Source organism: Pieris rapae, chromosome 11, assembly GCF_905147795.1.
Source record: "Pieris rapae chromosome 11, ilPieRapa1.1, whole genome shotgun sequence".
Lineage (NCBI taxonomy): Eukaryota > Metazoa > Arthropoda > Insecta > Lepidoptera > Pieridae > Pieris > Pieris rapae.
The window spans coordinates 3,506,786-3,534,771 of record NC_059519.1 but is presented as its reverse complement, the minus strand read 5'-3'; the positions used below and the strand labels follow the sequence as shown (position 1 = coordinate 3,534,771).

The 27,986-nt window shown below is 35.7% G+C and overlaps 1 protein-coding gene and 2 non-coding genes across 3 annotated transcripts; 2 read left to right on the top strand and 1 right to left on the bottom strand.

Annotated features, from left to right (window-relative positions):
* Nucleotides 1-27,962, bottom strand: LOC110997398 (protein KIAA0100). The gene is made up of 38 exons (XM_022265544.2): nt 27,775-27,962; nt 27,448-27,574; nt 27,061-27,357; nt 26,647-26,898; nt 26,118-26,276; nt 25,750-25,839; nt 24,687-24,848; nt 23,957-24,104; nt 23,441-23,605; nt 22,956-23,128; nt 22,321-22,624; nt 21,683-22,021; nt 20,977-21,166; nt 20,273-20,441; nt 19,785-19,907; nt 19,311-19,549; nt 18,587-18,759; nt 18,300-18,464; nt 17,609-17,809; nt 16,789-16,982; nt 16,446-16,561; nt 15,716-15,863; nt 10,147-10,374; nt 9,078-9,278; nt 8,703-8,816; nt 8,029-8,224; nt 7,618-7,806; nt 6,954-7,114; nt 6,627-6,788; nt 6,115-6,267; nt 5,871-5,987; nt 4,913-5,133; nt 4,473-4,572; nt 3,820-3,961; nt 3,366-3,586; nt 2,128-2,324; nt 1,555-1,666; nt 1-1,237 (listed from the first exon to the last, which is right to left on the bottom strand). Exons 1-38 carry the CDS (start codon nt 27,831-27,833, stop codon nt 1,175-1,177), a joined length of 6,570 nt encoding a protein of 2,189 aa, XP_022121236.2. The 5' UTR covers nt 27,834-27,962; the 3' UTR covers nt 1-1,174.
* Trnad-guc lies at nt 3,689-3,760 on the top strand. Its single transcript has one exon. It is a non-coding gene; the product is annotated as a tRNA-Asp (tRNA).
* Trnad-guc lies at nt 4,324-4,395 on the top strand. The gene has a single exon. It is a non-coding gene; the product is annotated as a tRNA-Asp (tRNA).
* Nucleotides 27,963-27,986: the final 24 nt, after the last annotated feature.

The following is a 27,986-nucleotide window of genomic DNA, read 5'->3' as shown; positions in this document are numbered from 1 at the left end:
TGACGAAGTGATCTGATCTCTTTCTACCACAATAAACACATTTGTAAGAGATACATAAATTAATTGGAACTTGATTTGTCATAAGATCGACTTATTTATTATAACAGCATCTACAAAACAAATATATAAGATTATACATATGAGTATCGGGGATACACTGTATTGAAATTATTAATACCTATACGTGCACGTTACACCAGCGTATACGCACGCAATGAGAACATTGCGTGCGTATATGCGAATATTAATTATTAGCTGAATTTTAAATAAAATAATACTGACATCAATACATTTCTTAAATCATGATTTTACATTCAAAATATTAACCCATTGACTAAAGACATCCTCAATTAATATTTTAACATATTAATGAGAATCAATTCCATTAATACAGTATAATTATTTCATTATTAATTAACCTTATCATTAGAGCCTCCGAGGGTATTTGTGCGTCACCTTAATATGATATTTATAATTAGCAAATTAATAATCATTAAGTATATGAGGCGTATATAAAAATAAATAAATAATAAATATATCCCAAGGTGCTACCGATTCATAATTATTATTTCAAAATACAATACGATTGATATATTTTGTTATAAATCACAAAAAGCATATCGATTGAAATATATTGCGAGATTCCTCAGGTTTTTATTCCCTTCCTTATTTATCATGTGCATTAGAATCACAGTCAAGGCTTTTGGCTGTACCATTTTATGAGAGATCTCTATACAATTCTAATTTGAAAAGGTAAATTTTCGTTGCATTGGTAGTATATTAAAAAAGAAACATTACACTTATTCTGACAGCGCGCTAAAGTTATAAATGTAATCTATTTAAAACACCTAAAGCTGTCTGTAAAATGGATATTAAACGCAGTGTTCAGGCACTGTGATAGCACCTAGCATAATTATTCGTTACGAAACATAAAACCAATAAGCAAACGCTATATGTAATGTTCTATCTAGTTCTGGAAGTCATTTTTGTCTCATATGTTTCGTGATCAATAGCTTTTTCCTAGGCAAAAAGATCTAATTTATATACTCAATGGTACCAGCGACTTATCTTCACATAAGAATTAAGTAAACTTATACTTTATTTTAATAACTTAATGTATAATGCAGTCATCGTACATGGAATTAAGTGAATGGGGTAATTTTTTACCCCTTAGCTATGATTTGGAGAACTTAAACACGCTCGGAACACTTTTCTTCTGAGGCTTGTTTTCAGCTACCTTCAAAGAAATATTGAATAAATTCTAACTCTGATAACATTTATCAACCATTATATCATTCCATGCACATATTGTTTATAGTTTTAATTTCACTAAAAGCAATAAATCTTGAAGAAAATAATATATTTTAGGCTTTCAAATACAACAACTGTCATAAAAATCGCTTCATTAGTTTTTATGGTATCCACTTGTTTTTAGATACGTATAATATTCTGCTAGGTAGAAATTTATTTGGATAGATCATCTACTATGTACTTGAAGTCTTAATTTAAATGCTGCTTTAAATCTCATAAGGAGCTTCATTTGTGTGTACTTACAGTTCTATCTCCTAGAAGTAATCTGGCCTTATCTTCTTCCAGAGGTTCAGGAGCAGCAGGAGCGCGTCGGTGGAGCTGTAACTTCTGTCTAATCGCTTGTGATAGCAGAACTCTGGTAACAAAACATTCGTTTCATAGTGGCACACGTAAATTTAAACCGTCATTTTGATCGGCCTGTAACCTCGAAAAATTTGTTTATTCGGATATCAAACACACGGGTTCTGTTAACCCAACACTCTGCATCGAGAAATCTACTCGAAGAATTAACGACAAATATGTAAATTTTAAAATCCTTGTTTTTATATAAGGCGGCAAACGGAAAGGATGTTCATCTCGTGTTAATGGCTCAGAAATACGTTGCCGGCCTTTTACGTATTGGTATCTTTTCTCGATGGACTTAAATATTAAAAAAAGCAATAGGAACTACAATGTTTTAGGCCTGGGCCTCAGGTTTCTGTTTCGTTATAGGTCATAGGTCATCATAGGTTGACATAGTACTGCTGACTTATTTGCATGTTATACATGAAACAATTTCATAGTAAAAACAAAAATAATTTAATTTCTAGGTCTAACCGGCGTGTGTCGTTCTTCGTAGCCAACAAGAGATCAAGCCAGGTCCAGGTGACGTTGTGGTACTCCAGCGTGGGCAGTAGCAGTGGCAGGTCCCGTACGTCTTCTAAGTTCTTCTCCTTGCTGCCCTTGTATGACACACGTACGGGCACTTCGGGAATCTTAATGTAGATGAACAGTTTGTTCTTCTCTGCGCGCTCCTATTTAAAAAGTCAATTTAGTAAGTACAACGACAGTCACTTGTCAGTGGAATCTTATCTATGACAAAAGACTACAAAGCTAGATATATTAAAAATATATATAAAACGTATTATAAACGTATATAATATAGTAAAAACATATTATGACTTGATATGTCAAATGTAAAAAAATAATTTAAAATTTTAGCAGATAGACAAAAAATTTTGTGTAATAATTAAAACGAATAAAGAGGTCTTTACTGCATGTAAAGAATTTAATAATAATTCAAATATTCATGAAAAACCCCTCCCCATATGTTAATAGAAGATTGATTTTCAGGAGAGGCAGGCAGACATAAGTTAGTGTACAGATCTGTATCTGCAATGCATTACGAGACCGTCCGCCGTTTTAATGCAAAAAAGTCTAAAACCTCAGCTGAAAGTAAAAAGTCTAAAACCTCAGCTGAAAGTAAAAAGTCTAAAACCTCAGCTAAAAGTAAAAAGTCTAAAACCTCAGCTGAAAGTAATAAGTCTAAAACCTCATCCGAAAGTAAAAAGTCTAAAACCTCAGCTGAAAGTAAAAAGTCTAAAACCTCAACCGAAAGTAAAAAGTCTAAAACCTCAGCTGAAAGTAAAAAGTCTAAAACCTCAGCTGAAAGTAAAAAGTCTAAAACCTCAGCTAAAAGTAAAAAGTCTAAAACCTCAGCTGAAAGTAATAAGTCTAAAACCTCATCCGAAAGTAAAAAGTCTAAAACCTCAGCTGAAAGTAAAAAGTCTAAAACCTCAACCGAAAGTAAAAAGTCTAAAACCTCAGCTGAAAGTAAAAAGTCTAAAACCTCAACCGAAAGTAAAAAGTCTAAAACCTCAGCTGAAAGTAAAAAGTCTAAAACCTCAACCGAAAGTAAAAAGTCTAAAACCTCAACCGAAAGTAAAAAGTCTAAAACCTCAGCTGAAAGTAAAGAAAAGGTCGAGAACCTCAAGATTCTACATTTTAGTAGACCAGCTTTTGAATTTATTTAGTGCCTCATATAAACGATGGCAATGAAACATCAAACAACATACCTTCATCTTCTCAACATCGTCTTTATCCTTCTTATCCCGCTTGACGTAGAAGTTAGAGTTGGAATCCTTGTTCTTTTTTCGCGACTTCTTCGAGACAAGCGTTCCGCTATTTCTGCCTGATGCACCTTCCCCAGCCTCTTCTTCTCCTTCCTCCATGGCGTCTGGATCTCGTTCCGGGAAGCAAAACTTCAACATTGTGTTGAAGAACTTCTTTGTCATACCTATGGACGTGTTAAATATGTTTGAGATAGACATTCTACCTTTCCGTGCGTAATTTTCGAATTAACCACAACAAAATTGACAATTTCGCAAGTGCTTTCACATCTTCGGTAGTATAGTGGTAAGTATCCCCGCCTGTCACGCGGGAGACCGGGGTTCGATTCCCCGCCGGAGAGATCTTTTTTAATTTTGAGAAACATAATAATCTAAATTCATCTAAGTAATAAAAACATACCAATCCGAATGGGCACAATATTGACTTCAAAATGTTCTTTCACAGATATTCCGCCTACGGGTGGTCGGTCTCGGCAGAACACGCGTAACGCCGCGCGACGAGCCAATGGTGCCCGTCCGGACGCTGCTTGAGGTACTAAGACCTAAAATATAAAATACCTTCTTTATATGAATAGTATTTTACCTATAATAACATAATACATATATATTACGTATTTGCGTTATTTTAATACTTATCGACTGTTACTATGTGATATAAGCACTGCAAAGTTCAAATAAGATAATTTTCAATTCAATACTAAATACATAATTCTGAGACTAAGCAAAATAATTAATGATAATAATAAACATACAACTAAACACACGTCATGAATACTGATACTAATAAAATAAATGAAATGAAATGAAACATTTAAAGATTATTCTACTTTCAAAAATGTATTCGAAATTCAGATAAACGTCTATACGGAGTACCCAACTCCTAATTTTGCAAACCCTTACGCAATCTTCGGTAGTATAGTGGTAAGTATCCCCGCCTGTCACGCGGGAGACCGGGGTTCGATTCCCCGCCGGAGAGAAACTTTTTTTTTCTTAAAATTTACGTCACATAATAAGTTATATTGAAAAGTGTGTGTAGTGTATTGAAAAGCATACCTCGGGGAATGGTTCATTAGGCAGAAGGTTTGTAACTCGCACATAACCCAACTCTAGTTGATGTTCCACTGAATCATCTGATCGGGAAGTTTTCGTATATCTGAGATAAATAATAAGATAAAATTAATCATAATATTAACATGAATTATAAAAGAAGTGTTGACAAAAATATGTTTATCCTCCTCAATTTTTTTTAAATTATGGTATATTTGATTACATAAAATATTCATAATTTATAAACAAATTATTTTAGATTATCTCATGATCTAAGAGAAAAGAAAACACTACTATTTTTTAAAACAAAAAAAGGGTTAATGTTTGCTTAATTTTTTTGCCTTAAGTGTATTTTAAAATATATTTATATATAATATATATTTTTTTATCTTAATAAGTATATACATATTTTTAAATGGCGTAAACTTATGATAACTTTTACTTACAAGAAGTTGGTAAGCAGCAGATCAGCAATGCCAAGCTGCCCATCTGCATCAGTGAGTCTCCAACGGGCAGACTTAAAGCATATCTCATTATAGCGATGGGGCGGCGCGTGCGGCGATCGCGGCGCAGGCGCACGTGTAGCGCAACCCGCTTCGCGCCACGCGCGTACCATTGCATCTAGCTCTTCGCCTAGGGACCATGCTGTTTCTTTGCATTCATTTACCTACAAAAGATTTTTTTTTATTTTATCAAGTGAGACACTAAATCTCTTAATATATCGCGGCATGACCCCGCTTCTTTTAAATATATTTAAAATAAATATACACTCTGGCATAATTTAGTATTCTATGGGGAAAGAATATTGAAATCAGTCCTGTTTTTAAGTTAATTCATTAAAAGCTGAATAACATAAATAAAACGAACACATAACAGACACCTACAGCCAGCACACAACATAATAATAACACAATACATGCATATGCATCAATAACAAGTGTGCATTGTGCACACTTGTTATTGAAGGTAGACATTACAATTATAAAAGAGATAAGTTACAATACAAAAAAATGAATACACATCTTATGTAAAAAAACTTAACCAATTTCTTAATGACACTGGAAGAAACTAGCGTTTAATATATAGGCTAGGCCTAGTTTAAAGTGCTTATAAAAGTATATTATGTATAAGGTTAACCACAATGAATATGTAAATGTTATTGATGACGGAACAATGGCTGCAACATTTTACAGCTGAAGACATGGAGACTGCCATAAAATGGATCAACCACGCAAATGTTTACAGCGTCGTTTACTGCAGATAGAGAAGTGTTTAGAGGATCATTAGAACCAACTAGAAGTATACATAGAGATATAACCTTACCTCATCACCAATATTTTATCTGCTCAAGTGGTACGCTATGGCGCTATTAATCCCCGAGTCCCAAGATATATATATTCTTACCTGATCGTCCAAACTCTTCAACTCAGCCAGGGCTATATGATCGTTGCCAGTGATGGATCGATTCTTCAAATAATACTCCTTTTCTAACCGACGGAGACGGGCCAGTGTCTCTCTCACCTAATTAAAACAAAATCTAATTAAAAAATCAAGAAAGATATCGTCAAAGATACTAAATTTGACCACAGAACAAAAATAATGTTTGGGCACTATAATAACGAGTCGTTGTATATTGTAACGACATTACCTGAGTCTGCAACTTGTGTATGAGATGTCTAGGATCTGTGTCGCGATGCAACTGTAGTTGGAAACGCATGCGCGCGCGCCGTTCCAACGCTCGACGTCTTTCAGGCTCCACGTGTAGTACTACATTATTTATCACGTCCAACAACATTGCGTACTAAAAATTATAGAATACCTTTAGAAACGGCTTTTATAAGTCGCCGATAAAAGTCTATTTAGATCTACCACACAAACAACTTTATTATTTATTTTTTCCATCCTTTAAAATATTTGAAATAATAGTTTATAGTGATTTTATTTACTCTTTTATTTGCTATGTAGTATAAATGATATATACAATTTTTCTATCAACGTCTAATAGAACTCCTCCAAAACGGCTGGACATAACAACCTTTGTAACTAGTAAATATGGACGAACTCCATTTATAAGATATTATGTGTAAAATCCATGATTACTATTCTCTTGACACAATTACTCTTTTACGTTTCATAATACGGAAAAAGAAATTAAAATACCTGTAACGAATTAGTGCAGACATCAAGATCGTGATGCATGAGGGTGAAGGAGTCGTATGGCTCAGGCGCAGACGCCCATCCAGCTCCCGTGTTAGTACTGCTTTCACTTTCTTGGGACACGTAGTAGAACTCGCAAGCACAGCGAGATACTATCCTTTGTAACTAAATTAAAAAAATATTTAAAAAAGAAGTATAACGGGCTCGCGAGTGCGTCGCCACCCTTAAAGAAGTCAGTACGCTCGCAGTTATATACGTACGTAATTTACGTAAAATTATTTTACGATATGAATAAAATTCAAAAATACTATTCAAAAATTGACAGTATACCTGAGCTAAACCAGTGTCAGCAGAAGGTCCGACGGTCCTGCCAATAACACCGCCGGCCGAGTGGCCGCTGCCAACGAGTCGCGGAACGTCCGGCAACGTACTAATCTCCGCACCTGACCATCTCTCTTCAATCTCCTCTACCGACACCCATTGAATGTTTTCTGTAATATAATATTTTTTATTAATATTCAGAAGTCGTTTAACTAAGACAAATAAGTTGTTGGACAAGCTAGTCTAAAATTATTTTTCTTTATGGTATTATACATAATAATCCCAAAATTTTAAATTATTTCAACGAATACATAGGAACACGAAGATTTAGTATTCAAAAGTGAAATAAAGAAAGTTAGCCATCATTCGGAAGTACAAATTTAATGGTATATTAATACATTAATAATCATTTTAATTATTTTTAATTACAAGTACACCTTACATAGACTAAAACGGATTATATTAAAATTTAATTGAATAAACATGAAAAAACTGTCACATGGTGTACATTTTCTGGAATAAAAGGAAAATTTCCATAACTTCAAAAATACATTACTTAATTTTTTTTTGAATTTTTCTGATAACTGGTGTGACATTACCTATGAGAAAATTTCGACTTGACGTCGACTTTTGGGACAACCTGTATATAAAAAAATAAAAGACTATCAAATACCATCAAGCTGATCACGATCCGCTGCGCTGACCGTAGCGTAATACTGCATAGCGGATAGTGCGCCGCTCCAGGCCGTTGCTGCGGGCGCGCGACGTACACGTTGGCGTACTTCCGCTCGTGCCGCACAAAGTATCACGTATCCACGCGTCTCACAACCTTTCAGCACCACCTGGGAGTTCACTAATTCAACTGAAACACAATTATTGGCTCTTTTAAGTGTTCTTATTCAGGTTTGTAACAATTTCGTAAAACATAGTTTTTCGTTGGGTAATATTTTTTTTTTCAAATCGCTTGACGTGCATTGTGTGAATTAAGAAATAGAAATCGTTTCAAACTTCTGGATATAGAAAATGTAGTTACAGCGTGTTGTAAGATGACAAGATGTGTACTGCTTAACAATTGTGAACTTACTGAGACACGCAGTATGCGCAGTATCGTCATCTAGCACATGCCTCAAATGAGGTGGATGTGGGGGCGGAGCGTCTCCCTCAGCCCCAGCCAACTCGTCACTGAACACGACGGGTGCTTCACCGCCCGCCTCACCTGCCTCTGCCACTAATGCCGCTAACATGCCTTCCGCGCACGATCCGCTACCACCACTACCTCCCTATAAGTAAACAAATGTTTACTCATAATACAACAACATATAATATAGTTTCCTACATACGCTCACAGTCCTTATCCTATAACCTGCATAGATACCGAAATATAATTTCGAAAAGTTTAAATGAATTTTCACAATGAAATGTGCTTAAATGAGCTTAATAATAGACGTAGGAAAATTAGTGGTTGTTGATCGTACTACATCGTATCGATTGTACAAGTGAATAAGTGACAAATATAAATCCTGTGATACATTATCAAACATCCAATAATCATATTATAAAACAAAAAAATACTATCCTTTTTAAAGATGCTTTCTAATTTCGCTGTATTCATTGATAAAAACTATTTTAAAAATCAACTCTAAACAAAACTCAAAACTCTCTTTCCTATTATTTACACTGTAAAGAAGATAGACCAAATAAATTGTACGGGTTTTCTTAGACTTTTTGTTTGATAAAAATCTCGATTATAAAAATTACCTGTGTCGAAGCAGGTGGAGGAGATACTACGTCGGATTCTCGCTGATGTTTTGGCGATGTTGTCGGCTTTTCTTCTTCCTTCAATGCTTTGGTTGATAGATTTTTCTTTAATTGCTGTAAAGATCACATAGCAAAGTTTTTTTGTATTTTTATTTAAACCCCTATATAAAAATTCAATCTGATCTAGTTAACACTTATTCACTTATTGAATTATTGATCGTTTCGTCCCTAAGCGTAAACATAATTCGATACGAATGAAAATTGAATGAAATTGCTTATCCCGTTAGGCAAATACGTCTGATGTTATAAGAATACCGAAATATTTTCAGAAAATGCATTATTTTTTGCAATGAAATACTATTTATTAACACTTACCTGCGTCTTGATATACGTATCGATAAGCGCAAATGCAAGATCCCGGTTAAGTTTAGTCCAGGCTCCGCGTAGATCGTGCACTGCAAGACGGTGCGTAGGCGCAGGTGTCGAACCCGCCCCGCTAGCTTCGCGCCCATACGACACACGCCGTACAGACAGGCAATAACATTTCTCCATAGCAGGAGGACAGAGCATATCTCTCTGAAAAGTAAACTAACCTCGTGAAAACTAGTACGTGAATGATATACGTCACACGCAACGTCACGCACACAAAAATTTAAAGTAAAATAAATCCATAAAGTACAGAAATTGGAAAGCTAACCTAAAATATTTTCAAACCGTTAAGAAGTATTCATAATCTTTTATTTCTTCATGTTTCTTCTTTTATTTTATATTTAACTACTCTAAGTCAAGTTTAAAGTTACCCTGTACGTCAACACTTGGCACGGGCGCCACAATAAAAAATAATTACAGTCGTACTTAAAATGCTATGATTTTTTAAATATCTTTATTTAAACTTACAGGCTTATTGAAAAAAAAATGTGAAATTGCACTGTTATTACTTCAATAAATAAAAATTATAAGACACTCACTAAAATAAATCAAATTCAAAAGCGCAGTTCACGACGTCCTCATAATTTAATTCTACCTAAGTATAGAACCAATTACGGCAAAAAAACATTGAGCGTTGGAGGAGTACTGCGGTATATAGACTCCCAAAAAATGTAAAAAGTGCAGGCAGCCTAGCAATATTTATATTAAGATTCAAAGACCGAGAATCTACGGAAATGAAAGTTTATCCAAGTTCTACCAAGTTTCTTTGTTTTTTTTTTCAAATTCTAACGTTAGCATATAAGTGTTCTCAAAACCTAAGACACACAAGTTCTATAACAAGTTAAAAGGCCGGCAACGCACTGGCGAGCCCTCTGGCATTGGGACTGTCCATGGGCGGCGGTCTCACTTAACATCAGGTGAGCCTCCTGCCCGTTTGCCCCCTGTTCTATAAAAAAAAATAACGAGTTACATAAAATCATTTGCTAATAATTTCATTATGTTACATGTTACATACCTCTTCTCCAGCCTTTTCCTCGTAAGCCTGTTGCGCTGGTGTTTTGAGCCATATCTCTACGTCGTTAAGGTCGCAATTCATGTACAACGTTGCCCAGACTGCACGTGCACGTCGAATCAGCGAATCAGAGCCAGGAACAAGTGACAAGCGGTGACGAGAACCGCACGTCACACGTACACCTAACATCTCTATACCACGCTGCATTGACGATGATGACCAGTAAAAAACCTAAAATGTTAGTTTAGTAAGTTTAATATACATGATAAAACACAACCAGTTTACAAAGACGTACGCACAAACGCACTAAATCCTATGATCTTATATATAAAATTCTTGTGTCACGGTGTTAGTAACCGAACTCCTCCGAAACGGCACGACCGATTCTCATGAAATTTTGTGTGCGTATTGGGTAGGTCTGAGAATCGAACAACATCTATTTTTCATCCCCCTAAATGTTAAGGGTGGTCCACACCTAAATGTTTTTACCTATTTATTTTTTAGACAAAATTTTTCGTTTTTATTTTTTTTACGATACACCATACAAAAATACATGCAACCCTAAATTTTCACCCCTCTACAATCATCCCTTATATATTTTTTGTTAATTATAAACTTTAATTTTTTTGGCACAAAAACATGGCAATACAACGTTTGCCGGGTCAGCTAGTTTTTATATATAATTTTTCATGAATCGATTTCATTATTATCATTATGCAAGTGATATTATCTATTTAATCTTCCAAACGTGTGCAAATTTTTGTAAGGAATAATAGTAACTTTATAACATAGTTGCAAGTGAATATACTGTTACGAAGACGGGTCAACTGCAATGTTTTTAGATTTTTCCACTACTTAGAGAACTTTTCAGCAGGCTGAAATATGATTTATGACCGTTTCAGGAGAGGGTCAATCACATATTAGAAAATCAAAATTTACATAATGTTGCCGTAGTTTTCAGGAGGCTGAAACATTTTTTCAGTCGGTTTCAGAACACGTATAGATGAATGGTACACTTTTCAGCAGACCCGTTTTCAGGCGTTTTCAGGCCTGGTTATACCCCTTTGAAGAAGGAATATTCTAGAACGAATTTTCTAGGTGTGGGACAAGCACTGTTTGATACGCGAAAGAGAGAAAAGATAAGAACCTTCTCGAAGCTAGACCGAGAATTCTAGAACGTCGTACGACAAGCACGTAGCAGTGTGCGAAAGAGATAGCGCTATACGCGCGTTCTAGAATTAGGCGATCGCTACTCAGTAGCGCTCCCGCCTAGAAAGTTCTCGTAAACATCGGAAACATCGTTCGAGATTCTTCCCAGGGATATATAAGCGAGCCAAAACGCGACCACTCAGTTCAGTTTTGAATGCGATTCCAAGCGATAAACAGCGAAGAGAAAAAGTGCGATTAAGTGATACCAGTGATAAAGTACTGAGTGATTTAAGTGATTAGTGACAGTGTTTCATTGTGTTTGTTATTAGTGCGTTTCTGTGCGTAATTTCCAGATACTAGTGTAAACGAACTCCTCGTAGATTTTATTGAAATAAACCCTTGAATAAATCGAAGGCAGTTTCTATCCGATCCCCTAGCTCGTAACATTTTGGTGTCAGAATTGGGGATAGAAAAATGCCAATTACTCCAAGGGAGAGTCAAGAGGAGTTTGTAGCAGAGTCTTCAGCTGCGGAGGGAGTGCAGACCAGGGCACAAGCAGCACGCGACGCCGCCCGGAGACAGAGTTTCGATGCGAACCGCGGAATGGGCGAAAGCAGCGACGCCAACATCCTTCTTGCTCTGCGCCAAATGATGGAAGAACAGGCACGCCGTCAGGAGGAGCAGGCACGCCGTCAGGAGGAACAGGCCCGGCATCAGGAGGAACAAGTTCGACAAATGATGGAAGAACAGGCACGACGTCAAGAGGAACAGACACGCCAAATGGTGGAAGAACAGGCTCAGACACGTCGTATGATGGAGGAACAGGCTCGTCATATAGGAGAAAAATTAGGAGATCTTAAACAAGAAGTTGATAAAAAAATTGAAAATTTGGAATCTGACGTGGATAGCAAGCTAGCGAAACAGAACAAACGGATTCTCGGATTGGAACATGAAATGCAGTGCTTGAAGACCACGGGTGTCGTAACGTCTGTAGCACCATCTGGAAATCTAAAAGTGCCTCCCTTTGATGGTAAATCTTCTTGGGGCGCGTACAAGGTACAGTTTGAGACTGTAGTAGAGTCAAACGGGTGGAATGACGATCAAGCTGTCACCGCCCTTATTATGGGACTGCGAGATGAAGCCCTCACCATACTAGATACCAAGACAGGTAAAGTGACGTTGAAGCAACTGCTGGATGCCCTGGAATCACGGTACGGAGATGCACACTTAGAGCACGTCTATAGGGCTCAATTAAAGGATAGGATACAGCAATCAAATGAAAGCTTGCAAAAATGGGGAGTAGAAATAGAGACGCTGGTTAGGAAAGCCTACGCATCCTCACCAGACGTTGCAGACAAGATGCTGGTTCAAGCTTTCGTCGACGGTATTCGTGACCGTGAAATTCGAATGGCAGTGAACCTTGGTCACCACAAGAACCTGAAGGACGCTCTAGCCCATGCGTTGGAGGTAGAGGCGATTCAGAAAGATCCTCAACCTTACCGCATTAGGGCTGTTACGGAAAGAGCTACTGGTCAACGAGGGCCAACCTGTTACATCTGTGGGGAAGTAGGGCACATGAGGTTTTCGTGCCCTAAGAAAGACTTTCGAGGCGATGTAAAGGCTAGACGTGGAAATACCTTAGTCATCGACGGAGAAGTCAATGGAACTAAGTGTGATGTGACACTTGATACTGGAGCTTCACGAACAGTAATCAGACACCAACTTCTGAAGACATTTTCTAGAAGCCCTTCTAGAGGAATTGCACATCTTGTTACAGCTACGGGTCAACGCATAGCCGATCGGGGAGAAGGTATCGCGACCTTCAAGATTGGTGAACGTTTTTACAGACACAAGGTAGTTCTTGCTGACATAGTAGATGACTGTATAATCGGGTTAGACTTTATGAAGTTTTACAAATGTAAAATAGATCTGGAAAAAGGGATCTTCAAGTGTGGAGAACAGGAAGTCTCCTTAAAAGGCAATTCTTCAAATTGTGGTTATGACATCTGTAGAGTAATCGATGTGGATGGACAGACCAGTAAACAACAAGAGTTGAACGCAGTTCGAACATTTCTGGATAACTATGAGGAAGCCTTGTCAATACATCTAGCAAAGGCAGAGGAACAATTAAATAAATTTTCTGATATGTTATCGACCCATGAAAGAGAGCTAAGAAGGTGTTCAGAGGATGCGTCTCAAAGGCCAAGTGAAAAAGTCACCAAACAGGACGGAAGGGATGGTAACGTGAGGATGCTTCGAACAGCTACCATTCATTCAGATTTCGGTGGGAGATTGATGCAGATAGCACAGCAAGAGGATTGTGACATTAAACCAATTCTGGACTGGATGAAATCTTCAGCTGTCAAGCCACAATGGAGTGAAGTTGCATCTACAAGTAACACTACTAAGAGTTACTGGGCTGAATGGGACAGTTTAGTTCTACATAATGGAGTGTTATGTCGCAAATTGAAAAATGCTCAAGGCGATCATTTGCAGTTAGTGGTGCCAAGATCCAAGGTTCGCGACATACTAGAAATGTGTCATATTGAGTTATCTAGTGGACATTTAGGAGTAAAAGGGACTCTTAGGAAGGTTAAAGAAATATTTTACTGGATTAATTATCGTGAAGATGTAGAAGACTGGATCAAGAAATGTAAAGCTTGTGCAGGCGATAAGGATTCGCAGACTCGGTCGCGATAGAAAAGGATAATGATGAAAAGAAGTGATGATGCTCGGGACGAGCATGTCTAAGGAGAGGGTAGTGTTACGAAGACGGGTCAACTGCAATGTTTTTAGATTTTTCCACTACTTAGAGAACTTTTCAGCAGGCTGAAATATGATTTATGACCGTTTCAGGAGAGGGTCAATCACATATTAGAAAATCAAAATTTACATAATGTTGCCGTAGTTTTCAGGAGGCTGAAACATTTTTTCAGTCGGTTTCAGAACACGTATAGATGAATGGTACACTTTTCAGCAGACCCGTTTTCAGGCGTTTTCAGGCCTGGTTATACCCCTTTGAAGAAGGAATATTCTAGAACGAATTTTCTAGGTGTGGGACAAGCACTGTTTGATACGCGAAAGAGAGAAAAGATAAGAACCTTCTCGAAGCTAGACCGAGAATTCTAGAACGTCGTACGACAAGCACGTAGCAGTGTGCGAAAGAGATAGCGCTATACGCGCGTTCTAGAATTAGGCGATCGCTACTCAGTAGCGCTCCCGCCTAGAAAGTTCTCGTAAACATCGGAAACATCGTTCGAGATTCTTCCCAGGGATATATAAGCGAGCCAAAACGCGACCACTCAGTTCAGTTTTGAATGCGATTCCAAGCGATAAACAGCGAAGAGAAAAAGTGCGATTAAGTGATACCAGTGATAAAGTACTGAGTGATTTAAGTGATTAGTGACAGTGTTTCATTGTGTTTGTTATTAGTGCGTTTCTGTGCGTAATTTCCAGATACTAGTGTAAACGAACTCCTCGTAGATTTTATTGAAATAAACCCTTGAATAAATCGACGGCAGTTTCTATCCGATCCCCTAGCTCGTAACAATACGTTTTGCGTATTTGCCGAATTGAGTAACTAAGTCATATCGATTACTCCTATTGATTTAAATCGTATTCAAACCGAGGAAACAGTTTTAGGGCTATTTAGATATTATAAAAATATATAACGGTATTGGTTGAGGTATTCGTTTACTAGTTTCATATTAGAACTGTAGATGGCAATTCTGTCGCATAACGTCTTGTGCAGTAAACGCAGTTTTTATTTATTTATATTATCACTAGTGACCCGCCCCGGCTTCGCACGCGTGCAATGCTGATACTAAATACACTACAGAAAATCTGTGAACGTTGTATATAACTTAAATATGTGGGTTATCCATAAGAGATAGACATATACGATCACGGACTTTTCTGTAGACCTTTTCAATGTGTACAATACTGTACAGTATTTTGATAAAACTCGTAGGGTTCAGCCTGCGTTTGAAATGTAAGCGGAAAAAATGTAATTATTTACGACATCACATTAGAAACCTCAAAAATAACAGTACTTCTCCACTATTTAATGGATGTTATTATACATATTAACCTTCCTCTTGCTCCTCCACTCTATCTATTAAAAAAAACCGCATCAAAATCCGTTGCGTAGTTTCAAAGATTACAAAGGGACATAGGGACAGAGAAAGCGACTTTGTTTTATACTATGTAGTGATTAGCACGTTTACAGGAAGTAAACAGTGTGGATATAGATAAACAAATACATGGAGTGATCATAATATACATATACATGATCCTCTATCGGGGCTTTAACCTTAGTAATAATAATTATTTTACAAAGTCCGACATGTATACTTTGTATGTACGTACGTTGTTTAAAATGTATTTTTACCAATATTAATTAAGGCAATGAGACTTTGCATACCTGTAAGTTGTGTAAAGTGAGAGAGACGGCAACGTTTCGATAATGTCTCGACAACTGAGGTTTCCTCGGCTTCATGTTTTTGAACACACGTCCACGGCGGGTCGGTCGAGTTGTTCCAGACAAAATCAGTTTTAGGCTTTCAAACCACCTGTTCAAATTTATTAAAAAGTGCTTTTTTTTATCTTAATATATATATTTCTTGTGTGCGTGTGTATGTGACTGAACTCCTCCTAAACGACTGGGCCAATTTTGATGAAATTTTTTGTGTGTGTTCGTGGAGATTCGAGAATGGTTTAGATTCACATTTTTGTCCGCTGGACAATGTTTTTTTTAATTAATTAGTAGTTGTTGATTTTGGAATGTTTTACATTGGATCCGACAGACGGCGCTACCATCGCACTGTCAAATTTTATTCGAATTTTAATTTTAGTCTGTCCCGACAGTTAGCGCTGCGATCAAATTAAAAAAAAGTTTTGTTATCATTGTGTTATTGTAGACCATGTGCTGGATCGTTAGATATTGTCATAACATTTGAATAATAATTTTCATCAAAATGGTCCAGAATGTTTTAGCTTATTAAAAATGGTTTGAAATTTTCAAATTAAAGACGTATAGACAGGACAACGTCTGTCGGATCCGCTAGTATTTCATATATTTTTTAAATATTTTTTTTCGTATAAGATAAATATCATTGACAGACAAAAGGGAGTAATTTGTGTATTCAACATACCTAAGTGTGCTGCCATATAAAAGTAAAACCGGTCCATCATCGTCCATCGGCTTCGTGTCCATACTTAAGTGCAGATCCAAACCTTGTGAGCGAAATGCTCTATATGAGTCATGTTCCTGAAAAAAACACATAATATTTGTACATAAAGCGGGAACTCACGTTGTATAAATTACATGTAATGACTATAATCTTCTATCTTCTATAATCTAGAACTTAAAAGGAAATGAAGGTAATTGCTTCTTGAACGAGGCAAGAGAATAAAGACAGTACAAATTAATGAATACTTATAGAAAAGCAATCGCAGTGTAATATGAGTATTTTCTAGTAAAAAACTAGTTTCAACCTGGTTACTAGAATATTCTGGTAGTCTTGTTGGGGCACAAGGGGCAACGGCGTGATGATCCCGTGGGTCACCCACACACTGCCATCCCAGTTTGATACTGAGCCGCAATCCGGGAACACGTAATACACGACAATCGTCATATTTGCTCGCGGTGCGAACGAAAACCTTCAGCTCACCCAGGAATCCCAACTTGCCTGTAACCATAGACAATAACTTTAATAACAATTAAATTATGGGGCACCTTAGTTCATGAAGTACCCATGCCCGTAGTAGAAGTAAAACCTTCAATAATTTCGGTTTCAAAATAATAAGATGAATGTAATTTCAATTTTTCAGTTTAATATCAATTATCAATTTTGATAAAAACTACAGTGATTACAAAAATTGTATAATAATATGTAAATTAAACTTTTGTATTACCTAATTTCGCTATTGAGTATTAGACTTTTCTTTCTTTCTTCTTCTTTTAAGTTTAATATCAATCCTTAATATTCATAAACACTAAAATATTTAAAGATTGAAAGTCGATGAAACGAATGAAAAACTACAGTAAAACCTTTTAATTAGTGTTTAGAAGTTTTTACTTCAAAAAGTTTTTAACATAAATCATATGAAATTAAAATTTATAATCGAATTAAATTAATCTCTTATTTAATTATATAAATCTATCTCAATGTTTAAGATCTTGTATCCAATTCCAGTAAATAAATTAAAAAAAAAACTTGTAATAAGTAATAGTACATACATACATACATATAAATGATTGAACGAATTTAAGTTATTAAACTAAGTAAAAGAATGTATAAAAAAATATACGTACCGTTGGTCCAATCTAACACCAAGTCACTCCAAGTAACCTCCATCTCTTCTGTAGTGTTATAAGGGTCTAAGGAAACGTGGAGTAGACACGTAAATTTACTGCAGTTGAGAGTGAGTCGCCCGTGGAAAAGAAGTCGCACTTTGTCCCACCAAGTCAAAGGTGCCGATGGATCCAAGGACGGACGAGATACTTGGTCGAAGGCTATCAATAAAAAAATATTTATTAAATTCCTAGTCGTTCTGTCTAAAATCCCTTTCCTAAACGGAATAATGTAAGCATTCTTTTAACATAACTAGCAAAATAAATTCAATCACAATTAGTTAAATGTATTAAATACTTTTTGTTTGTTCCCTTTTCTAAATCTTTTTATAGTAAAATGTATCATGTATTCCATCTTTGGCTATATTTTCAGTGTATTTGTTTGTAATTAAATATAATTTATGTTAGCTGTAGGATTACTAAATAAATAAATAAAATAAAAATTATCAGGTCTCTCATTTTGTAATATCAATAAATATCTTAAATAAACGTGTTTCGTAAGTATATTAGAATCAAAATACTAGATTTTTTTTATTTACTATCTTTTTAATGACTAAACAGGTTTTCACAAACTCTTTTATTCACTATCTATTTTCGCGTTTTATACAAAGAAATGAAATAGATAGTAATTATTAAGTGAAAGTAACTTTACCTAAATTACAATGGGCAATAACAGGCTCCCAGCAAGGTCCGAAAGCGTAGCTATATTCCGTCATCTCGCAGCACAGATCATAATACCACTTCAGCGGCATCATGCTACGTTCTAGTTCAAACTCCCCCCACGGGGCACCTTGTTCTATCACTACTGTGCGAACAGCTAGAAAAAATTAAATATATTTAAATTTATGTACCTAACATTGTGAGCATCATTTCTCAGCATCATCATCACAATTACACATAATTTGAACGAATTTGTGAACTTTCATATGTCTTTTTTACCTCTTGGAGGAGCAGATTCCTCTGCGGCCAACATGGTACCCCAAAGCCGCATTTCACTCATACTAAGCAATGGCTGCGGGAAGTCGCGCAGACGCAGTTGCCATAGCACCACAGATACGTTTATCATTCGGCACCAGAGAGTACTGAACTCTATGCCCTCTTCCGGCCAGGGGCTGCAATTATTTTATGGATATTTTTTGTTTATTGGAATTAGATAAATGACTTTAAAAATTGGTTTCCTGTAAAGTCGGTATACGGGCGAAAGTTTTACGTGACAACGACTTTGAGTGGTAAAATAATTTTAATGTGAATATTCATTCGTATAGTAGGAAGAAGGATGAATCACTTTTTATGTCTGTCTCTCTCGCTCTTAGGCGGGCTGACCAAGCCCGAGTGGAAGGGACGCGTGCCTCTCACTCGCTCTCATTGTGAGCGCATAACGTGAGCGGAGCGTAACGCAGTTTCTTGAAGTGTCACCCGACAAACCAATTTATAAGACGTTGTCACGTCAAAATGATAATAAAATTAAAAATTTCAAAGTATGTCCATGATGACTATAAGAAACAAATAAGTCATGTTGCATTGTTTTAAAAGTTGTCATCAGTTTGAAAATAAGCTATATGTTTTTTTACCTGAAGAAAAATAAGCCGACTGTACCAGGGCAGTCGCCGAAAAAAAGAAAAAAGTGCTGTATCTCATACACCTACAGTTCCTGCATTCTTACCTATCAGCGTCGATCTCCCTTAGCTTCTGGGTGGCATTCTGCGCTCCATGCATCGATGGGTCAGCGAGGGCCAACAACGAGAAGCCTGATAAACAGCAGGCGACGAGGCGACTGCGGGGCGGGGGCGCAGCCCTACATCTTTGCACGTAAATCTGAGCGTCCTTTTGCCGAAGCGCGGAGTATAGTTCCTCCACTTTTCCGGCTGGGAGAAACAGGTGAGGCTTGCATAGCTCTTGCACCTAGGAAATTGGAAACATATTGCTTGTAGGTATCATATAATTTGATGGATTAATTGGAAGTGATTTTTTTAATTTGTAACATTGTTGAAGAATCTGACAGAAATTCTTCATTTAATATTAGAAATAAACAGAGTCATCGACTATTGTCACGATTTATTAGTACGAGTTAATGTAAATGGTAAATTTTTAATTTATTTCAGAAGTATCAAATAATTTTTAGAACAATTTTTACTACCTTTGCATCCAACATGGTTCGACGCTTCTGACTTTCTTTATATTCATCTTCAAGTAACTCGTAGTTGTCGCGAAGTTTGACTTCGAATGGGTCATCACTCATTTCAATAAGTATTTCATCGATCTAAAATATAGTGCGTGATAGAAGTTTGAACATTAACCTTTAAACGTCTAAAATGATTTCAATTATTTTTTTTCGCATATACACTCTAATCCTGTATATCTAATCTAATCGTACAACGCGATATCCAGACTCCATATACCGCGGTACTTTCCGCCTATAACGCTGAGATTTCTCAAGTGAAATTTCTGTAGTGTGAAATTTATAATGATTTGTCAAGTCCATAGATAAGTAGGTGTTTCTAGTTTTTTAATGGAAAAATCCGTTTTCCAAAATTAATCCTACAACGCGGTAGACCCGGATCTGAGGATTACTGTACTACATTCGAGCTTCTAAATCGTCAAATTATCTCAATTCATAAAATATACCTTTATATGAAGATCACTTGGCAATGGACTATCCAGCGTAAAGGGCTTCTTTTTAATGCCGTGTACGTGTTTCAACCATTTAAAGAGAGACACAAAGTCTCCTTGAACAGCTTCAGCAAATCGGTGCTTGTATGGGAATATAACACGGATTGATTCTATATTGACAGCCCTGCAAACCCATTATTACAATTGTACTAATGGTTACATTTCATTTAAAAAAATGTAATAATTATTACATTTTTGGTACAACTGGACCTACAAATATATAAGTATGAAAATTTGATATTGGCCTCAGGTTTTGTGTTTTTTTTTTTAATAGTCAAGTAAGTGAACCTTTTATACCCTGTGAGGGTATAGAAGCTGTCGAAGTTTTCATATCTAAGGCATGCTAATTTCCTAATGATGTTTTTCTTTGCCGTAGAAGGGAGTGTTATATAATATGAGCAATATTGAAAGAAAAGTTAACTTCTTATCAAAATAACTAAGAGGACAACATCTTACAATACACTACCGTGTATAACTTGCGCGATTAATTCGCGATTCATATTCTACTTCATATGGGTCTAATATGTCAATACTACCAATACCACTATTCAGTAGATAGTGAGATTACTACCACCAAACAAACAAGCTCTCATAACTATATACCCCCCCCCCCCCGAGTTCATACGTTATTGCTGTTAAAATAGGTTAAAATTTCTCACCAAACTTTATTCCACGAAAGTACGAATCCATCATTTGCCTTCCTCTCAATCCTTATATCAGGATCATCAGATACACGTTCCTGGGAGTATCCCTCTACTGCTACTATTTCGTCCCCATTCAAAATCACCTTCAAGTGACTCCAGACTATTGACAGGCCTATTTCGTGGTCATATGATACCGTCATATCATCTAAAATTGCATATAAAACTTAGCTTTAGAATTAAATCAGGTGTTGACGGGATTTCATTTGGTTCCTGTCTTGTAGGCTTCTTTTTAGCAAAACACTCAGTATTGGCCTCAGGTTTCTGAATCTGTTTCATGATCATTTTTAAATCTAATAGGTAAGTAGGTGATCAATCTACTGTGCCTAACACGCTGTCGACTTTTTGGGTCTAAAACATATCGATTTCCTCACGATGTTTTCCATCACCGTTCGAGCGAATGTTAAATGCGCACATAAAAAGAAAGTCTATTGGTGCACAACCCAAGATCGAACATACGACCTCAGTGATAAGCGTCGCACGCTGAAACCACTAGGCCAACACTGCATTTAAAAACAAAACACTATCAAATTGCAATATTTAAATGTTATACAGGTCGTCCCATAAGTCCTGCCGAAGTAGGGTGATATGGCACGTAGTAGCCGACCTAAGATTTAATAATTACCAAAATAATCAGTTCCAAAGCTTAGTGAAAATTACGCACCTGTTGAAAACACCATACTATTATCCTTAGACAGCGCTAAACCTAAATTAGTTTCAGTCTTAAACGACACTCTCCAATCCTTCGCCATCTCTTTCTTACGCGAAACATCAATGCTCTCTCTTCTGTCTTTAATTTCATTTCTGAACCCTCTAAACGCTCTAATAAATGTTAATATCTTCAGATGTAAATTAGGGCTCCATTCAAACTCAACATTTTCTAAGAATTGGAAATCTAGGAGAAGAGAATTTCGTTCGATGTTCGGTACGCGTTCAATCCTTGCTAACTTTACGTGGAAGAACGATGATGGTATTTCATCACATCGATGACAGTGTACGTTGCCTGCAAAACACTTTATATTTGCAGGATTTGGTATAAAAATAAGTTGTCAGACGCGCAGTAGTTTTTAAATTTTCCTAACAAAAGAACATGTGCGAACTTAGAGACCAATATTGCCAAACATATTTATAAATATGTATAAATTTGTGTAGAGAGAGCTGAAAATATATAATTACATCTAATATACCAGAGATAGACTTTTCTTAAATTACATATAATTGTGTTCACTGGTAAAATATTAAGCCAGCGAAAATGGTAGAATTAAAATATTTTTACAAAATTTAATATATAATTTATTATACCTTGAAACGGAACGATTTCCACCATTTTCAGTCCAGAAACCACGGCTCCCGTTTTATTTTTGCTTTTCTCAAAAGTAACCGCATCAATTCTCGTCATTAAGCAAACTGTATCACTGACTATGAGGAACAGGTTAATGTGCGATAGAGCCACATTCATAGTGATTTCATGGGAAGTCTGTGTAGGGTTTGTAGGTGATTGCTCTGTAGAACCTCTATATTCGTTCATACAGTCTACGAAAGTTAGAATAGATTGCGCGAGCGACGGGCTCCATTCTAATCGCAGACAGTCCATCATTGCTTCCACCTGGTAAATAAATTGAATAAGTATAATGAGTATGGAAATCTTTAATGTCAGCATTTACCAAAATTACTTTTACCACAATTAGGTCAGAATATGATAAGTCATACTGAGAAACAGTGTACTGGTCATAGATCAGACAATCATAAGGTAAAATAGGCATCAACATTTGTGTGTTAAAAAAATACATTAAATGTATCTTAAAGTAAGGTATAATCAAGAAGAGCATAGTTGCCTAGAATTGAGTAAAGTTATTTGTGTAATACATTCTCAAACTTATTTTTGTATTGGAAGCCTATAGGCGCAAGACACAACAAGCTATCTTATATTTGTATACCTTTGATTGTCTAGACGCATGCGAGGCCCACTTAACAAGCGCAACAGCAAGCACGTGCGAGCCCCAATGGTGGGCTCGTCTCGTCGGCCCCGCCCCTCGTCCCGCCCCCGCCCACCCACCATCCACTAACAGTTCCGCGCTCCACTGACGACCGCAACACGCATACGTTTCTTCTAAATGTAGACGTTTTTTTTTATTTATTAAACGTTAATTAAATACGTTTATTTTTGGAACATAAGATCATCTAGGTATCACTTTGTTTAATTACAATCGCATTTATTTGTTTGTTTGTTATATATAGTTGACCTTTTAATACTGTAATAATGCCTTAAAATAAAAACGGTTTTAAAATAACCAAATTTTAAATTTTACCGATATGCTGAATAGTGACTGAATTCATTACTTAAATATAATTTTTAAAGATACCGGCTCATTTTCAATAATTTTACACATCAATTTGAGGGTTGAGTAAAAATCTCGCTTACCAGTTGTATCCAGCAGCTGATCAAACTTGACTTTTAGCCCACTACATCCAACTCCAAAGGCAGCAATATCGCGGCCACACCTTATTAATACACTTCGCAACTCCGCACAACCTTGTAACGCGCAGCTTCGTGACATACGGGACCACCACGCTTCAGCATTCCATGCTGTTTGTAAATAATATATTTTTACGTAAAAAGTTATAACCGAATAAAAATAACATAGAACGAACTCACAGTATGCGGCCTCGAAACCAACCACCATTCTTGTCAACGTCCGAGCACAAAAGAGCCCTTGACGCACCGAGGCATTTCTATTATAGAAAACTGGTGGGGATCGAAACCCCCTACTGTGGTTTCTACTTATAATAGCAAACGATGCCAGAAGGCATTTCATCCCAGTTTCATAATACATTAATATATTTACACCAGTATTTGGTAAATCATCATTAATTACCTGTTAAAAGTAAATTTGATCTCTATATAGAAATAACAATAAATGTATGAAAAATAACTTACTTTTTTGTGTAAATTGTGTTAACTTCATGGCCTTAGTTTTTTTTACTCTTTGCAACATACTAGAGTACCATAAAAACACGTTGCTATGCTCGTATGTGACGTTCAAAGTACTAATTATGAGGTAAAGATTTAGTGTGCCTTTTTCAAGCTGCAATAAATTTTACTTTTATTAATGAGACAAATATAAATAAAAATTCACGTATACGGCAGATAAAAATAAAATGGAAATACGCCTGAACCCAATAATTAAAAACTCAGATTAAATCAGACCGTGACAGTCGATCGATTTCCTATCTGCATCCCAATAACCAATCCCTACGAAGACAATTCATTTTTGGTGACGGATAGACTGCAATCTCCTCCCTTTTTGTCGTTCCATTTTATAGAGTTTACACTCATATTTGATGATCAATATAAACCAACTAAAGCAAATAAAATATACGTCGATATGTATAAAATATATACATAAGCTTTTTAATTATTTTAAAACTGGTGTAAGTTAAAATCCTACAATATATTGGCTCAGTTGAAGTTACATAGGTCTCTACATACACCGATCCGACGGATTACTTCTATCGACAGATGGCTAATACAATCCGTCGATTGGTTATTGGCACACTTTTATCAACATTTTATCAAGATTAAGATGTCAGATGGTCAAAAATGGATTGAGATAGGTAATTGCGTTTGGGAAATATAGACTTTGAATAGATAATCAAATTTCACTTACCTTAGCATCAAGCTTGACTTTATTTAAAAATATTAATGTACTGTCTTTGGCAGACAATCGTAAACCGTCCGCCTGCAGAGCGACGTATACTTGGGGTAGTCTCATAACCTCTGCACCGACAGCACTAACCGCTACTGATGCTGCACTAAATCGGGAGTTTACCTAACAAATATATCTTATATCTTTAAACGAGCAATTCTTGTATATATATAATTGGAATCTCGGGATCGGCTCCAACGATTTTCATGAAATTTAGTATACGGAGATTTCGGGGGCGATAAATGATCTAGCTAGGAATAAATGATAGAAAATAACAAAAAGGTGGTGTTTGAGTGGTCCCAATTTAAACTGAAAAATGAATCTTCCTGACATCTATCGGCGAATAATAATACTATTTTTTTTAAATTGCTTTAACGACACAACAACACTAAAGCTATTCCAGCATATATAATCTATATTGTTCATATTTCATCATTTTATTAGTATGTAATTCGTACTTATATATAAATTCCAAAAACACAATTTATAAAAAAATAAAAATACCAAGCAAAGCTCGGCCATCCATGTACTTTATTTATTACAAGAGACATTCTTAAAGATTTTAAGAAAAATAGTGCAGTTAAGTAAAAGTTTTTTTTAATTTGACCAGTGTTGGCTTAGTGGCTCTCATATCTGAGTTCGTAGGTTTGATCTCCGGCTGTGCACCAATGGACTTTCTATCTATGTGCCCATTTAACATTCACTCAAACAGTGAACACATCGTGAGGAAACCGACATGTCTTAAGATCTAAAAAGTGCGCTATTTTATATACATGATCTTTCAGCTGTTGCCCTCTGAAGTATTTCCAAATCAATTTGACTAAGGGTCCTTCAAGAAAAGAGCGTACAAATTCTTGAAAGGCCGGCAACGCGCCTGCGTGCTTTCTGGCAATGTAAGTGTCCATGGACAATGGACATATCACTTAACATCAGGTGAGCCTGCCCATTTGCCTTTCCTTCTTTCAAAGTTATTTTATCTATATTTTTCACAGATATACAATATGTAATATAACTTCCCACTCACTTGCAAACTTTGTAAAGATACTTCAAACTTAGTCTTGGTGAGATTATCCACACATCCAATACTTGTAGGTCCAATTTTGAGGCTTAGTATCTGTAAAAATAAAATTAACATAAATCCCATACAAAACAGATATTTAAAAATTACTACTGATTGCATAAAATCCAGAGAATTCATAGTTAACAAATTGTTGCAACAGCCTGGATGGCTTAGGTGATAAAAATTACTTCTATTTGGGACAGCTGTATCACTTTAATCTTTGCCCAAAAAAAAAATTACAAACGAGACAGAAATGCATCTTACAGAGTAACTCTACTCCTGCTTTTCAGCCAAACAGCTATTCATAGGACTACAATATTAAAGGTTCAAACCTTTGGAATAACAGGAGAGAGTCTAGGTATTAGTGTAGCCAGGTGATCTTCACTGGCAGCTGACGGAGCAACTAACTTTATTTTTTTATTTTTTTGTAAAAAGTCATATAGATCATCTTGTAGCACCACTGCAGGATTACTAATCACTGTATGTATTTTCTGGAAAAAAAAGAGATGTAAAACTAAAATTTATGAAGGCTTTAGCTAATCTCTAGGTAAGACTGATGCTATGATTACAGACCCAAATCAATGCTTATGGATCTATAGTCAAAATCTGTTATAAGGACATTGAAGAGAATACTCATATTCGTCATAAAAACCAATAGTTGTAACAGCATGCCGCTATAACTATTGTAAAAGTACATAATACCTTTGATATTTGACAATGTAACTGGCATGTTGTTGTATACAGTATATGTTTAAAATACTAACAATAACATATTGGGTTTTGTTTTGTCAATTAATACACTTTTCAATTGATATTAGAAGCATTTTCCTACAACCTTAGTATTTATTAATAATACTCTACCTCTACATTTAATGGACTGTCGGCTTTAACAGTGCCTTCCACAAGAATACTACAAGCAGCCTCTGCTAAAGGATTTCTACCCGAAATTATTCTAGCCTTAGCATCACTTATATTAGCTGAGAAGACCAGGGCTCGAGCTGGGCCTCCAGCTGCTCCATCTGCATGAACTTCTGATGCTGTTGTATGGAGGTACCAGTCATTTCCACAGTCATGTATTGTAATAGATGCATTAAAAATATGTACACCCATAAACTAAAAAAATAAGATTTTGTAGTTTTATATCAGCAATGAAAATATTTTTTTTATAATATATATCTAATTTTTTTAGCAATCTCATTTTAAGTAGTTATAGTTAACTGGTCCAATTATTGATTGTGTGGAAGTAATAAAATAAATAGTAGACACAAAGTATACCTGCGCAAACATGATTAAACTTGGAGGCAGTTTTTTATCTCGGAAATCCAATAACTTTTGGTGTTTAAGTGAATAATGCTGATGATCTTCTATCTGTCCAGACACTTCTGTTTCCGAATTCTCTACTCTTGAGTAAGAATTTTGTTTTGAAAGAAGAGGCTTTAAAATGGTCTCTACAACTGCATTTCTTTTCTCTTCTGCATTATTTGTTACTTTTAGAGATTTTATTACAACTGAGACAAGTTTGTTGATCTCTGAATTAAAACAACTACTACGGAATGATATTTCATCTATATGCTAAAAACAAAATTCAATTAATAAAAAAATAATATATATATGTAAATACTAAGAAATTCTTAAAACATTCTCTATGCCATAAATGCTTACAACAGAGTACCCATCCTTAGATAAGCTCACATCTCGCAAAATTAATTTTAGTACAGCTATTCTTCCAATCTTAAGTTTAATATGATATTTTCGTTTGAATAGCCATGATAGAAGTGTTGGTAGCAACCTAGAAACCATAATATATTTTTATAAAATTTATGAAGAGTATTCAGGGGAAACAAGTCAACTTTATATAAGAAAAATAAAAAAGAAAAACTAAGAAAGAAACTTATACAGCGAAGTATTTAGGTGAAGACTAAAGAAGAATATGTAGTTCTAAATTTTTTCGGAATATAGAAAAATCAACACACTTAGACCGATACTTACCACGAAACACAAGAGTAAATTATTATAAACCCCAGACATAAGATCAAAATAAAATTCATTGTACTAGAATTGTTTAAAATATATCATTTATATATTGGGAAATTATATAAAAAATAAATCATTGCAATAAATTAGCATCTCGCCAATCGGCACTTTCTCATATACACATTACTATTACTAATGTTTTCTGTTTTTCATTATAATTCCAACAA

Bases quoted from the DNA above. Each gene is read 5' to 3' on its own strand.
- LOC110997398 (XM_022265544.2), bottom strand. From the start codon at position 27,833: ATGAATTTTATTTTGATCTTATGTCTGGGGTTTATAATAATTTACTCT. The intron at 23,129-23,440 runs GTAAGCGAGATT...GTCTACATTTAG, and splicing joins TCAGCTGCTGGATACAACTG to AAGAAACGTATGCGTGTTGC. The intron at 21,167-21,682 runs GTGCGTAATTTT...ATGCAATTTTAG, and splicing joins TAGTATGGTGTTTTCAACAG to ATGATATGACGGTATCATAT.